Below are 14,791 nucleotides of genomic sequence, written 5' to 3'. Positions count from 1 at the left end.
CGACGCCCCCCCACTCCCCGGGACGCCCCGCCTTGCTGGCAGACTCCCATAAGCCCCAGGACTTCAGGGTGCAGTGGCCGTGCTGGCGGGAAAGCAGAAGGCAGCGGTGGGTAAGGAGCCAGAGCAGCAGAAGCCTCTGGTCCATCAGCCTCCGTGGGAAGCCCCCTTGCTCCTCAAGGCCTCCTCTTCCCCTGACAGCACGGCAGCTGCGGCCCCGACCTCACGGCCGCTGTCTCTGGAGTCTTAGGCTGGCACGCGCTGGTGGGCACCCCCCAAGTCCCTCCCCAGACGCTTCCATGCCTCCTGCCCCGGGTGGTCCTGTGACAGCCGTGGTCCGCGCCGTGAGGGAAGCCCCAGGAGCCTCTGGAAGGCGCCCCGGGGGCTGACTCTGTGCCTTTGGGGCCTCCCCTGTCCGCGTGCCCCTGGAAGGCAGCAGAAGCCCCGAGGGTCCCCTCAAGAGCCCGCGGACGACGGTCTCAGGGCCGCGGCAACAGCACCTGTTCGCACTGCCTGCCTCTGGGCTGCTCTGCTTTAAGAAAAATTCATAAATAGCTTCCTGGTGTGTCTATTGTCTTGGGGGTTAATGGACCAGAAGCTAATGGACAAGCGTTGTGGCTGAAAACGAGGGGAACTCACGCTCGCGGCGGAGGGCCGGGTCAGAGCCGTGGGGCAGGCGTGCTGCGCTCGGGTCCCTGGAGGTGCTCCCTCCTGCCGTCCTCCCACCGTGAGGACGTCTGTCAAGACCCCACTTCCACAGAAGGTCACCGGCACGGATGCGGGTGGATGAGAACTGGGTGGGATGCCCTTGGCCTCGTACAGCAGCCAGACTGCCCGTCCCCTGGCAGATCGCCCAGGCCTTCTCACGGAAGGGGCCGCGGGCAGGGCGCACCCCGAGGAGAGGAGCCTGAGCTCGGTGTCCTCAGCAGGGCCTCCCGCCCGCAGCTCTCCCGCCCAGCTTCCTGGATTCAGTCAGAGTTCACCTTTTTGAATCTGACGGAAACCAAGATCTTCTCCCCAGAAAGTGGACACAGACAAAAACGTGCACTTCATTTTCAGGCTGCGTGCTCAGTAGCTCAGTCATGTCCAACTCTTTGCGACCCCACGGACTGTAGCCCACCGGGCTCCTCTGTCCAAGGACGATCTCAGCAATACTGGAGAGGGTTGACATTGCCTTCTCCATCATTTTAAGGCTAAACCTCAGCTCTAATCAACTGAGCTAACTAGCTGCACATAAGCAATTCAGGGTTTACAAATCCAAGTCCAAACAGATTACCTTCAGAGGCTGCTAAATGCCCTGAATGCAAACATTTTTATTTAACTCACAAACTACTGACCGTGTAAAGCCTTTGCCTAGCCAGTTCCACCACACAGTGATTCAAGGCAGTGTTCATAACTGTTTTACTAACATACAACTTCTCAGTCACTAATGTACTAATTTAAGTCGAATCTCTATGTAAAAAAGGATATTAAAGGCAGAAACGTGAAATGTTTAAAATTTTCAAAGTAACGCACATTTTTCCTTATAGTAAGAGGCAGAATAAATGATGATATAAAGGCTCTTTTGTTTCTCTGAAGAAGGAAGATTATGTTCTTTATAATCTCCTTATATTTAAGCATTACCCATTACAGATGTTGGGACATTGAAATAAAAGGGGGAAAAAATTCGTAAAACCACTTCTGTGGAAATCCCACAAAAATCTCATCAACATAACCGTGTATCAATGTAACCCATTCAAGCATCTGGCCTCCCCTCCGCCCCTGCCCACTCGCTGGGCCCTGTCCTGGTTATCCTTCACTCGTCACTGTCACTCAGAGATGAGGCCCCATGACTAAAAGTCCCCCGAAACCGCCCGGCTCTGCACGGCACGTCCTGGTCTTCAGTTGCACAGGCCTGCTCACTGCATCCCTGGCCTTAGAGCCCCAGCCCCCAGTGCCTCAGCTCGCTGGTGCTCCGGGGGGACTGCTGGCTTCCCTGGAGCCACGTGTCACTTGAGGCACTGCTAATGAGGTTTACAGTCTCTGTGTTCTCTCCCTACTCTGAAGCTTCGCTCTCCTCTTCCATTCACCTAGCTTGACTTTAAAGGCACTCCTCCATTTCACTCCACCCCCAACCAACTGCTCCCCAAACCCGTTTTCATATCCAAGGGCAGGTACTGAGGAAATACTGGCTTAATGGCCAATGTGAGGCTTTCCAGCCAGCATGAGGGCTGGTTCTATCTCTTGAGGAATAGATGTGGGTGAGATGTGTTTCAGATGAAGAATGAAGGGACATGAGCACGATCACATGGGTCCTGGATTGAGGGGCGGGCAAAGGGAACGTGGTTAGTGACGGTCTACTGGGAGCCAAGGACTGAGTCTGATGCTCCGTGTGCAGTCTTTTCTTAGAAAGCAAAAGAGCAGATCACACGGAAAATATAGTCAAGGGCCCTACTCGCATGCAGCTGCCAGAATGGCTGAAGACTGCACACTCTGCACTGGGAGAGGAGCGATCCTTAGGAAGCCCGAGGGAAGGCTGCTTCAATACGCGCATCATGAGTCTTCAGGTCGATAAATAGTTCTAAGTGAACCGAGTGTGCTCAGCTCAGAGTTCCAAACCTGCACTGACCTCAACAGACTCTGGATTCTTCTCTTAGGATTTACCTGCCTGCCAGCCAAGAGCCCGGCACGGAGCACGGCTTCTCAGGGTAAAATCTATCCTGTTCATGATACGGCTGCTACCGTCAAGTCCACTAGGAGAGACGCTGATTTTATTCTTCAACTTAGAAGGTCTCTAAGCTCCAGTAATGGTTAGATGCCTTTGGAAGAACATGCATTTCTAAAAATAAAAGCAGAAACACGGCGAGGACCTCACTAGTAGGAAACAGCCTGGGGTTTTTACCACCATCCCCTCTCACTTGGGAGCAATGAGATAGAAGTCTGGCTAAGGTTATCTTAAAATTACATCACTTAGTCAAATAAGACCCTCACAACTGGCTTAAGATGGACATATTCTTTGCGAATCTCAGGCCACAAGAGTTTGCCCAGTCGATGACTCGTGGACAGTTAAGTGCTGCTGCTCGGCTGGGAGCTGGACACACCGTGGCAGCGACGGTCAGCTTCCTCGTCCCAGGCCCCACCTGCCCCCACTCACAAGCTCTTAGGTTCAGCCTGAGCCACAAGGTCCTTGAACCTTTGGGCTTTTGGTGGCAGGACTGTTTCTGCTGAGGTAGGGGATGGGGTGGACAAGTCTTTTGCCCCCTGGGTCATGAGCTGGATGGGCTGGGGTTAGAGGAAGTGGAAAAGCAGCCTGGTGTGGAGATGGGGAGACAGGTTAGGCGATCAGGCAGTTTAGAAAGATAAAGCGGAAGGGGGCTCAGGATGGGGGGGTCACATGCACACTCGTGGCTGATTCATGTCGGAGTATGGCAAAAACCACCACAATACTGTGAAGTAATTAGCCCCAAATTAAAACAAATAAATTACTTAAAAAAAGATAAAGGATCTGGGAATTATATTTACAAAAGAGAAAGACAGTGAAAGATATTCAGTTTGGAAAAGTGGGTGGGAAGATAGTGAGAGCCATAAGATGGAAAACAAAATGATGAAAGATGAATCATCCGCACTGAGGCCACGTGAGCAGGGAGGTGTTCTCGGAGCCCAAGAAAGGCTAAGAGAGCGTATAGTTTGCTGAGGTTTTCCCAATAGGTGTAGGGTTGGTACAGGCTGCTCGGGTGGCTCAGTGGCAAAGAATCCGCGTGCAATGCAGGAGCACAGGAGACCCAGGTTTGATCCCTGGGTCGGGAAGATGCCCTGGAGGAAGGCATGGCAACCCACTCCAGTATCCTTGCCTGGAGAATCCCATGGACCAAAAAGCCTGGCGGGCTACAGACCCTAGGGTCGCAGAGGGTTGCTAAGACTGAAGTGACCTAGCATGCATAAGGTTGTTGCAAGAAATACACTTCCAAAGCTTCTGATAATCAAATCTGGGGAGAAGCGCCTTCCACGAGGAGCGAGCAGGGCTGGGAAGAGGCTGAGCGCAGCGCGGGTGTGGGTGTGTGCAGGCGCCTCAGATGGTGGCGGGGGCGGGGGGCACTCCTCCCACAGAGTTCCCACACGTGTGCCTGCAGGGCGGGGGAGGGACACACTAACAGTGTTAGGGACACCCGAGCTGCACTTTGCCCCAGTGATCTTAAGTGCTCTGGCTGCTTGGTGTCTGTCACGGGTCAGTATCACCAGGTGCCCTGGGGGCTGTTGGAAGTGCAGACCTTCAGAGCTTCAAGTCAAAATCTGCTAACAAGACTCTCAGGAGAAGTAGATCTCATCCTGCAATTAAATGCAAAGTTTCACATTCTTAATAATTACAAAGAGCTTTCAGCACAATGTGGTTGACAGAGGGAGAGCTGCCTGGTGATCAGTTTCCTTCTCTGTCTCTCAGATGTCACTAGTTAATTGCTTGTTAAACACTTTCAAAAACGTCTATTGAATGCTATTTTGCTAAATATCAGCAAATCAGATTCATAAAGCTCTTGCAGAGGCAAATAAACTAATTTTCAAAAATGACCTCTTCTTACAGCTAATTCTTGCATAAATATTATGACAAGTGCAAAGCTGGCTCGGGTGTGCGCTAAGACCGCAGACCCGACGTCTGGCTCCTGACTGCAGCGGGGCCTCCGCAGGAGCGCGGGAAGAGCAGCGGGGCCTGGGACAGGCCCTGGGCACCTGCGCCAGCGAGCTCTGTGTCCCTTGTCCCGCCCAGGCCTTGGCTCTCGGTTTCCTCGTCTGTGAAACGAGCAACAGCTGTAATGGCCTGGAGGGTGTCCACCTCGACAGCAGTCTAAGGTCTGCTGGGCGGCATAACTCTAACCCACCTTGATTCACTGCATTTCACCCTCCCACTGTTTGTGTGAACCACCAATGAAAGGACGAGCTGCCGCAAACTAAATACCTAACAGAGGCTGGAAACCCCTCCCCTGGGAGCAGCTCACAGATCAGAGAAGTGCAGGCAGCTCACCCACGTGCAATTATGTGTGAGCGATGGCAAGCCTAAAAATAGCCCAACTCAGCCACGGAGGTTCATGCTGTCAGTTGTCAGCATGACAGGGAGGGGTGTGACTATAGCAACAGAAAATGAACACGTGAGAAAGTCTTGTCAAGTTGACAGGAGAAGTTTAGATTCCATAAAAGACACATTTTCAACTCCTGTCTCTAAATCTTTGAATTGACAAAGCTCAATTACGTGGAGGCAATAAAATGAGAATTTTGGTAGATTTTTGATAAATAATGCTTTCAGTTTTGGGTTCTGGAACCATAAGGAAATAAAACTGCTAACGAGTCAGTTTTATTACCTCTGTAATTAAAGGGCCATTTAAACAAATGTCTTTCTGTAATTTTTAACTGAGATGCTTTTCTCTGTATCTGTTTTGTTAAAAAGATAGTCTTGAACTGTACTTGACATTTTAAGATATCACTGCACATCTGACAATAACATAGACTGATATGGAATTTCCTTGAGAGGAACTCAGTGAAAACACTTAACGTCAGAAAAGGGCAGGGGCGGGATGAGAATCTGAGGCCACCCCAGGCCCCTCAGGAGCGGGCAGCCAGGCTCAGCAGGCCTTTTGCTGAGGGGAGCAAAGGCACCGCGCAGCTCTGGGCAGGCTGTTCTCGCTCAGGGCGCTCGCACACCTAGCGCGAGGCCCTGCGGACCCAGTCCCGGCAGCCCCGCACGTGGCTGGCCGAGGGACGCTCACAGGGCTGCTCCCAGCTCTCACTGTCCAGCCTCGGGGCCCCAACCCGCCACTGCTCAGCTCCTCTGGTCGTGGGCGGGCGGGGTCTCCCAGGACGGGCCACCAGAGGGACAGCCAGGCGTTAAGGGGAAGGGGACTCCCCTGCTGGTCCAACGGCTAAGGCTTCACCTCCCAGGGAAGGGGGTGTAAGTCTGATCCTTGGTCGGGCCTTGGGGCCAAAAAACCAAAACATAAAATGGAAGCAGTAGTGTGACAAATTCAACAAAGACTTTAAATAAAAAGAAAAATGGCCAAGAGGAAGGACAGGATCTGTGTGCACACTCAACCAGCAGTGGCTTTATGTGTTTATCTAGGCTTGGCTTCATCGCGTCCTAGTTGCGACACGCAGGATCGTCCGTGCTGACACGCGGGTTCCGTAGTGTGCAGGCCTAGCTGCCCCGTGGCATGTGGGAAAAATGGCCAAGAGGAAGGAGAGGATCTGTGTGCACACTGAACCAGCGGTGGCTTTATATGTGTATTCAGGCTTCATCGTGTCCTAGTCACGACACGCGGGATCGTCCGTGCTGACACGCGGTTCCGTAGTGTGCAGGCCTAGCTGCCCCGTGGCGTGTGGGATCTCAGTCCCTGACCTGGGACTGAACCTGTGTCCCCTGCATTGGGAGGCAGATTCTTAACCACTGGCTAAGAGGGAAGGCCTTGTGCGAGGCTTTAAAAATATCTTAGTCTTGGCAATGAACTGGTGAGACAGATCTCGGCAAATCCATTTTATGTACCATCACAAGCAGGCTGATCTCAGAAGTGACGGAGCCTGGTTTCAACCCTGTGTCTGTATGATGCCTGTGAGCCTGTCTCTCCTGCTTAGGTATCGCTGCAGCTGCTTTTTTTTTTTTTTGGCTCTGCTCATGGCATGCAGGATCTCAGTTCCCTGCCCAGGGACTGAACCCATGCCCCCTGCTATGGAAGCGCCAAGTTGTTCCCAGCGGACCGTCAGGGGAATCCCCGCAGCTGGTCTCAGAGGGGACTTGTGCCTGCAGCATACAGATCACCCTCAAGGTGCCAGGTGCAGGCACCTGAGGCAGCTGCAGGTTTTCCAAGCAGAGAGGAAGACCAGCCCCTTGGAAAGCCCTTCTGTGCTCTTGCTCACTCAGACCACCACAGTCAATGGTTATTTCCACATCAAATACATTCTGCTGTGCCACCTGCTATTTTCACTTCATAATACATCATGAACATCTCCTTATGCTTATGTACTTTAACCTTTATAAAGACTGCATCACTATATTATAATCAATCACTTACTAGATGAACATCTCCTTATGCTTATGTACTTTAACCTTTATAAAGACTGCATCACTATATTATAATCACTCACTTACTAGATGAACGTCTCCTTATGCTTATGTACTTTAACCTTTATAAAGACTGCATCACTATATTATAATCATTCACTTACTAGATGAACGTCTCCTTATGCTTATGTACTTTAACCTTTATAAAGACTGCATCACTATATTATAATCATTCACTTACTAGATGAACGTCTCCTTATGCTTATGTACTTTAACCTTTATAAAGACTGCATCACTATATTATAATCATTCACTTACTAGATGAACGTCTCCTTATGCTTATGTACTTTAACCTTTATAAAGACTGCATCACTATATTATAATCATTCACTTACTAGATGAACGTCTCCTTATGCTTATGTACTTTAACCTTTATAAAGACGGCATCACTATATTATAATCAATCACTTACTAGTGGGTTTTTCAGTTTCAACTGTTGCACTACTTTACTGATCTGGAAAAACAGAAAAGTTTATATGGAGAAAAATATGTTGAGTATTAAAGTCATTTTTAAAGGATATAATAAGTAAAAAACTAAATCGAGAGCTTCACACCTCAGCCTTTACGCTTTCCTCAAATTTTGGTTAAAATCCAAACTGCCTACAACCCAGGAACACCCTGTGATAAAGCGTTACATATGCGGATGAAATAAAATGAATCCATAGGCCCCAGGGCCAGGGATTCTCAACCCCACCGTGAAGATGCAGCCAGGCTACTTCCATAGCAAAGAGAAGTCGACAGCCGTGGGAAGGGATTCTGGCCGAAAGTGAAACATATACACAAAACAAATCTGCTTTTGAGGTTAGCTGAAAATTCACAGCTGATAAGAGGTTTTCTTAATTAAAAAGTGCTTCCCATCCCATGCAATGAGAAAAATGTTCTTTTAGTGCTGCCTAAAAGAGTAAAAGCTGTTTGGAAATCCTGAGGCTTAAGTAAAAGCTGCTTTAAAAGCTGCTATGTGGACCAAACAACTTGGAAACATCCCACTACCAGATTTTTCTAGAACTCCTAGAGTAAATATTTGCAGTCACGTCTTTGTTCTTCTACTTTGGTCAAAACCCCAAGTTAAGTAACACAAAGGTCACCCATGTAGCCAGAGAAGCAAAAATTACAGTGCGTACATACACACATATACTCATGGTTACTATAAAATTAAACTTGAATTTAAATAATAAAATTAATTTTGGAATATACATCAGTTATTTATAAACTACCTCTTCATTACTTCTTTTGGATGCACTTTAAACTGCGATGCTATACGATTCGTGTAAAACTAATTTATCTGAATTTAAAAAGTTGACCGTGAAGAAGTGTATGAACAGTTTTGGAGTGGCGGGGACTGGATGTGAAGGGACCCGCCTTCAGGGTTTCTCCCGCTGTCTCCTCCTCCGGCGCCCTCTCCCTGGAGGATGGAGGGAAGCCGAGGGCAGAGCAGGGCCGGGACACAGCCTGGGGAGACCTGGGGAGGCAGTCGGCCATGCGGGCCACGCGCGGCTCCAAGCTCGTAAGAGATCACTTGTTACTGGCTCGAGGCCAGTGCATTTGGGCTGCGTCCAAATGCGGCCATTTTGGCCGCATGTAATGGACTCATTGCTTGACAGGCTGGGCAATGGACGGAGTGTGATGTAGTCTGTCTCCAGTGAAGGCCCTGAGACGGGCCACGCTGGGGACCCCGCTGGAGGGAAGAGCGCTCGGTGGTTCTCTGGTGCGCCCTGACAGGGGGAGTGTGTTCCGACTCCTCGAAATGCTCCACACTCACAGAACAGCACTGGCACGTCCACGAGAGTATCTGTCTGATTTCCCTCATCTCCTCCCAAACTATGATGCTAGGCCCTGGAGGACGGAAGGAAAGGATGCCCGCAAGTGGGCTGAGAAGGGTCACAATGTGGAGTGTAAACATTTTGTTAAGCAGCAGGGAGTTCCTGAAGCAAATCGCAGGTGATCCAGTAGAGACCTTTTCTAACACAAAACACAGAGCTTTCAGGAATGTAGCAAGTAAGGCCCAGGACTCCATGGACCACTCACGTGTAACCTGAAGGGCACACGAGGGCACTTCTTAGAATATTGGCACAGTCAGAAGGAAGAAAAGGTCCCGACATGTATTGCAGACAGCTGATTAAAAAATATATATTTAAAAAATAAAGAAAGCACTGCCAAATAACCACATGAGTGATTACAGATAGATTAGCACAACAGCAGAGTTGACTGTGTGACCTAGAAAGCGCCGGGATTTTTTGTTTGTTTGTTTGAGGGTAGAGAGATACTTAGAAAGGGCAGTGTAGCCATTAGGAGCTGAAATCTAGAGTCAGACTGCTTGATTCTGAATCTCTACTGCACTGACTGGTGTTATAACTTGGGGAAAGCTGACTAATCTCTGCGCTCTGGTCTCCTCATCTGCGAGGGTGACACGGGGTCACTCGTGGGAAGCACTCAGCACCAGCGCCCTCGGCCGGTGCTGCCACCACTCCCAGGGCCAGAGCCCTGCACTCACCAAGATGAGTGTCCATCACCTTCGCACAGTACTTGCACATGGCATCCAGGTCATTCAACTGTCCTTGAAGGAAGGAAATTTGGGCTTCTAATTCTTCTTCCTAAAATGAAGGGGGCAAAGATACAAAAATGAAAACAAAAATCAAAGAAAATCCCCCGAGTCTTCCAAAAGGTCTGGACTGTTTTAAAGAGCTGCCATCCATGTCATTTTAGTCCTAGACAAAACAAAAGGAATCAGCAAATGAACAAGAGCAAACCCACCCCTGCCACTGCCAGTGAGACAGAGGAGTAAACATGATTCACACCAACGCTGGCTTCCTGCCGTGTGTGAATGTTCACCCATACACACTTGTATTAAAAAAGGACATAAAATACCTTCAATAACTCTTGAGCCACACAAATTGAGAGTCAATGGGACTTCAGTGGACCCAACTCCCTAGACAGCTGGTACAAAACCATTACATTTTCTCATACACATTTGAGAAACCAGAAATTTCCATTTGTTTAAAACAAATCTCTTCATTTTCTAGACCACGATAATCTCTTAAAACATGAGATTCCCCAAAGCACTTGGGAAAGTTTTGCCCCGATAGCTGCTCTTACATCTCCTCTCTTGATAGAGTACTAGAGAGTTTTATTTATTTAATTGTTTCTAGGGAAAAATACTCTGGGTGGGATAATTATCTAAATGGTGGAAAGACAATCTAACTGTAACAAATGGATAAAGCCTGGAGCTTTTGCTTTTTTAAGAAAAAAAGTAATGCATGTTAAAAATTTCCCAAGGAAATTTAGAAGATTAAGGGAGTTTTTCTCAGAAAAGAGAATAATTCTCATAATGTAAGACATTTTAAACCAAGTTAGTTGGAATACAAAGAAATGATGTTGCCAGAGCTGGACAAGGCTGGCAGATTGGTTTTCCAGGGTCAGACACTTATCTCTCCAAATGAGAATCCTCTGTTGTTGAAACAAAGTGGAGAGAAACCTCCCAAGACATGTTTTTTCTTAAGAGACTGAATACAATCTGACACACGGATGGAAGTTAATGGCTGAAAGATGGCTTGCAGGTGTACCCTGTGTGAGCAACACACACACACAACACCCAAAAGCCCTGTTTTCAAAGGCTGCCTGGAAGATGAGCCTTTAGGAACATGCATTCAAACGCTTGATGCAGAACAGACACAGCAGTCGCTCTAAAAACAAATTATTGTGAAATGCCCACTGTAGGGTGGCCCAAGCTTGAACCTGTACTTTACATCGCGTAAAGCACGTCCTGATGTACCCTGTACATCCCACCAAGCACAACGGCCTCTCTTCTGATACTCAAGTAAAGATAATGCAACCAGGAGCTCAGCCAGGGAATGAGGACTGTGGCCTTGGGTAGGTGTTGCAGGGCGTTTTCCTTCTCCTTTTTCTCCTTTGTCTCTACACAAACCTGAGGTTCCCTGTTTGCTCAGGACCCCACAGGAAACAAAAAAAGACTACATCTGTTGGTTAACCTCGGTCATGATTCGTCTCCGAAGATGGCCACTATCCATTCCTTCCCCGATGTACACGCTGTTCTGCTCATTAAGAGGTGGGGTCTACTTCCCTTCCCCACAAATCCCGGCTGTCCTGTCACTTGCCTTCCATCCAGAGAACGCAGCAGAAGTCACACTGTATCAGAGGCCTGCCAACTTCTGCTTCCTTCTGCTTTTACTAGAGGAAGGCAGCTACCATACTTAGCTGTAAAGAAGTCCATGCTATGATAATGAACAAGAGGAGAACAATATGGAGAGAAAGGGGGCCACAGGAGACAAGGAGGCTCTAGACACGTGAGTGATGTCTTCCTGGACCTTTCGGCCCAGCCCATCTGAAGCTAGTCAAGTGAGTAACCCAGCCAGCAGCAGGCGGCACAGAAGAGCAGCCCAACCCAGCCCTGTCCGCGCGCCTGCCCTGGAAACCCGTGAGCAGCAGCAACGCTGCTTTGAGGAGTGGGGTTTGTGGTGGTTTGTTAGGCAGCAACGGATAACTGACATGGCAGTGGGATGAAGGGCCACTAGAGCGGCACAAGGCATAAGGAAACCTGAGTCCTATTTCCAGCCCTGCCGGTCACAAGTCACGCAACCTTAAATAATCCTCCACCCAGTAAGGGCCTAATGTTGGCACTCTCTGGAGAAGGCACAAGTTAGATACTTTGCTCCCAAGAGGTTTACAAGCTTGGAGTTGGAATAGGAAAGGTTTATAATTACCAGACTATGAGGTAGAGTACATGAAAATCTTACAGAGAAATAAGAGTAGTTGCTCTGAGAATCCTGGTCCTGGCCTCCTGTCCCTACTATTGAACAAGTCACCTTTTCAATGTGTTACAGATACAAACCCACTTGGAAGAGTCTAGAACTGTCCTGAGGCCAGCACCTGGCAGTCTCTTGAGAGAGGCTCTGGCTGGAGTTTGTCCCTGCCCTTGGCTTCCAACTGGGGTGCTGACAGCCCAGAATGGACAAAGGACACCAGGAATGTACCACCAGCTGGTTAAAATCTCTTCTCCATTTACTCTATGTATGAGTTTAGTTTGGATTAAGTGATCACTTTTTATGAGATGCAAAAGCCCTTGGGAGCCTTAAACCCCAGCAGTCATTCCTACCTAAACGGATTAAGTGTATTCAGTGTGATTTTTTTTTAATAAAAGCTGGGAGAGAAGAAGAGCTGGAGAGGAGAGAGTCAGAGGACACAGGACCAGCCTGTGGGTGGTGAAGTGCTGACAGTGGGAGGGAGTACAGAGCTCAAGGAGGTCTGTTCCTCCAAACACGTGGCTGTGCTTGTAGGAATGTGACTGTAAGGAAAGTAGGCCGAGACTGACTGGCGCCCGGTGCACTGTGAGGTGCGCGCAACCTGCACGAGCGCGCAACCTGCACGAGCGTGCAACCTGCACGAGCGCGCAACCTGCACGAGCGCGCAGGGCAGCCGGGGCGCCCGCTGGGTGAGCGCGCGGGGCAGCCCGGGGTGTGCGCTACGTGAGCGCGTGGGACACAACACAGGCCTCCAAGGCAAGCACTTTCACTTAGACACTGGCAGCAACTGAAGAGCATCTTGCTTGCCTAAGTCCTGAATAAACCTCAGTACAAATGGAATCCATGTGGCAGAAAACAGCAGTTTTCATTCTTGTAAGACTTTTTTTTTCAATGGAAAGCTGACACAGAAGTCCAACTGTGAGACAAAGAGTAGTTGAAACAGGTGGAGGGGCTCAAGAAACTCTTCCATTTGGAATATTAAATCCAGTACATGATCTTGCTGGAGTTTGCTTAATCTGAAAATACACCCAAGCCCTTGAACGATCAGACTTTATAAATAGAAATGGAATCACTTGGTTCAAGGGTGGTTTTTCATTTATTCTTCACTTTTGTATAATTACAGATAAAAGAAAGAGCCAAGAATCAAGATTCTAAAATTGCGGAAAGAGACCTTCCATTTCTGTCCTACCTTCTGAGGCTCCACATGCCTCAGACACAGACAGCTTTAGTCATTTGCTTTCATTAATGGTGGTCTGTAACGAAAACCAAATGCTTGGCTAATTGCCTTGAAATTTTATAAAACCAACCAGTTAGTGTCATTGTTATGTATAAATAAGACATGAAGAAAAGTTCTCGTTATGTTTGCTTTTGCACACATGCTCTGCCTTCCGTTACGGGAGGCAGGATGGTGGAAGCGGGTGGCGTGCAGGAGTGGACACACCCGGGTTCGAATCCTCTTTCTGCCAGTTTGAGGACACTGGCTGTGTCGTCTTCAACAGTTCCTTCATTTCACCTTTTCCCCCAAGGCACTGATGAGACCCAAATGGCAACACATGGAGAGTGTCTGGCACAGAACAGGTACTCCATAAAGGACATTATTCTTTAATGTTTAAAGTCAGGTCAAACAATAGAACCGATTTTTAATACGGAGGTTGGTGATTCACTCTTAGAAAACACTGGTCTCTGGTTTAAACATCTTTATGTGGCTCCACCCAGAAGGATGAATTAGGACTTGTGAGCCCACCACTGACTCAAGTTCTGCAGAACCACTGATGTGTGGGGCGAGAAACTGGTGGAGGATGAGGAGGTGGGCCGCCAGCAGACCCCGTGAGCAGCGCAGCGCCAGAGGAGCCTGGCAGCCTCTGGGGAAGGACCGAGAACATGGGTCGCCCCGCAGAGGAGCACACCGCTGGCTTCCAGCCCTTTCACAGGGGCTGTGGCAGGCCCAGCCCTGGGCTCTCCATGCAGGAACTCACTTACCCCTCACAGCAAACCCATGCAGTGGATTCTCTCACTACGTCCCACGTGAGACATGGGCGCCTCTGCAAGCCACTTCCTCTGAAGCAATGCCAACGTAGAGGTGGCGCTGTGAGAACGCAGGTCACCTGCCCACGACTCCCAGTGCTTCTCTGAACATATTCCTCCTTACACTTGATTACCAGGCCCTTCCAAGGAGTGCCTTTGTATCTCAGTTTCCTTTAGGAGAAGCTCACCATTTTCAGTGTTCAGACCCATCCCTCAATGGCTTATTAAATCATTTTCCTTCATTCAGGTATTATCGTTTGTGTTCCATTTGTCGAATGATTTTTGTTTAGGCTGTATCTGGAGAAATGTGTTTTGAATTTGCTTTGTAAAAAGTGGTATTTCCACCACCATTCTCCCCCGAATAGTTGACACATCATTACACTTTCACTCACATATTATATGCATCAAATTGTTTAAACTGTTTTCTAACGTGGATTTTATGGATCAATTTTGTTAAGTGCTTCAATGTCTTTATGTTCTTTCTTGGTTAATAACAGGATAAGCTTTTGTAGTTTATTATTTATTCACTGTTCAACAAATATATTCATTGATACTGCATTAGGGCTTGTGGGAAACACAGTAATGAACAAGAGATGTGTTGTGACCTCTGCAAACTTAGGAGGAGGTAAGACCACACAACAAGCATGAGAGGAGCAAGGCACAGAGGTGGAAATGAAAGATTTTCGGCAAGCAGCAGCATTTCTGATGAATCTTCAAGAAAAGGGACTTGGCTCGGAGGAAGTGAGGAATAAAGATTTTTAGGAGGCAGGGACCCAGTGAACAAAGGAGTACAATCGGAAAAGCTGGGAACGAGGGCAAAGAGCCCGCAGCTAGGCGGGGCGTGGAGAGCAGGAGCCGAGCTGGGCTGGAGGCCTCCCGCCCCCTCATCTCCTTCAGAGACGGTGCTTTGGGGGCTGGGCCCGCCCCCCCCCTG

At 48.7% G+C, this 14,791-nt stretch overlaps 1 protein-coding gene across 1 annotated transcript in view; it reads right to left on the bottom strand.

Moving 5' to 3' along the window:
* TBC1D5 (TBC1 domain family, member 5) overlaps window positions 1–14,791 on the bottom strand; it is a 540,661-nt gene that overhangs the window by 6,857 nt on the left and 519,013 nt on the right. The window contains exon 21 of the mRNA XM_010856750.1: window positions 9,567–9,666. Within this exon, the coding sequence (XP_010855052.1) occupies window positions 9,567–9,666 (100 nt within the window). The remainder of the gene's footprint in view (window positions 1–9,566; window positions 9,667–14,791) is intronic.

This window comes from Bison bison, unplaced genomic scaffold (assembly GCF_000754665.1).
Source record: "Bison bison bison isolate TAMUID 2011002044 unplaced genomic scaffold, Bison_UMD1.0 scf7180017864374, whole genome shotgun sequence".
NCBI lineage: Eukaryota > Metazoa > Chordata > Mammalia > Artiodactyla > Bovidae > Bison > Bison bison.
Note: the sequence above shows the minus strand (reverse complement) of the source record. Positions and strands in the feature narration are given on the sequence as shown.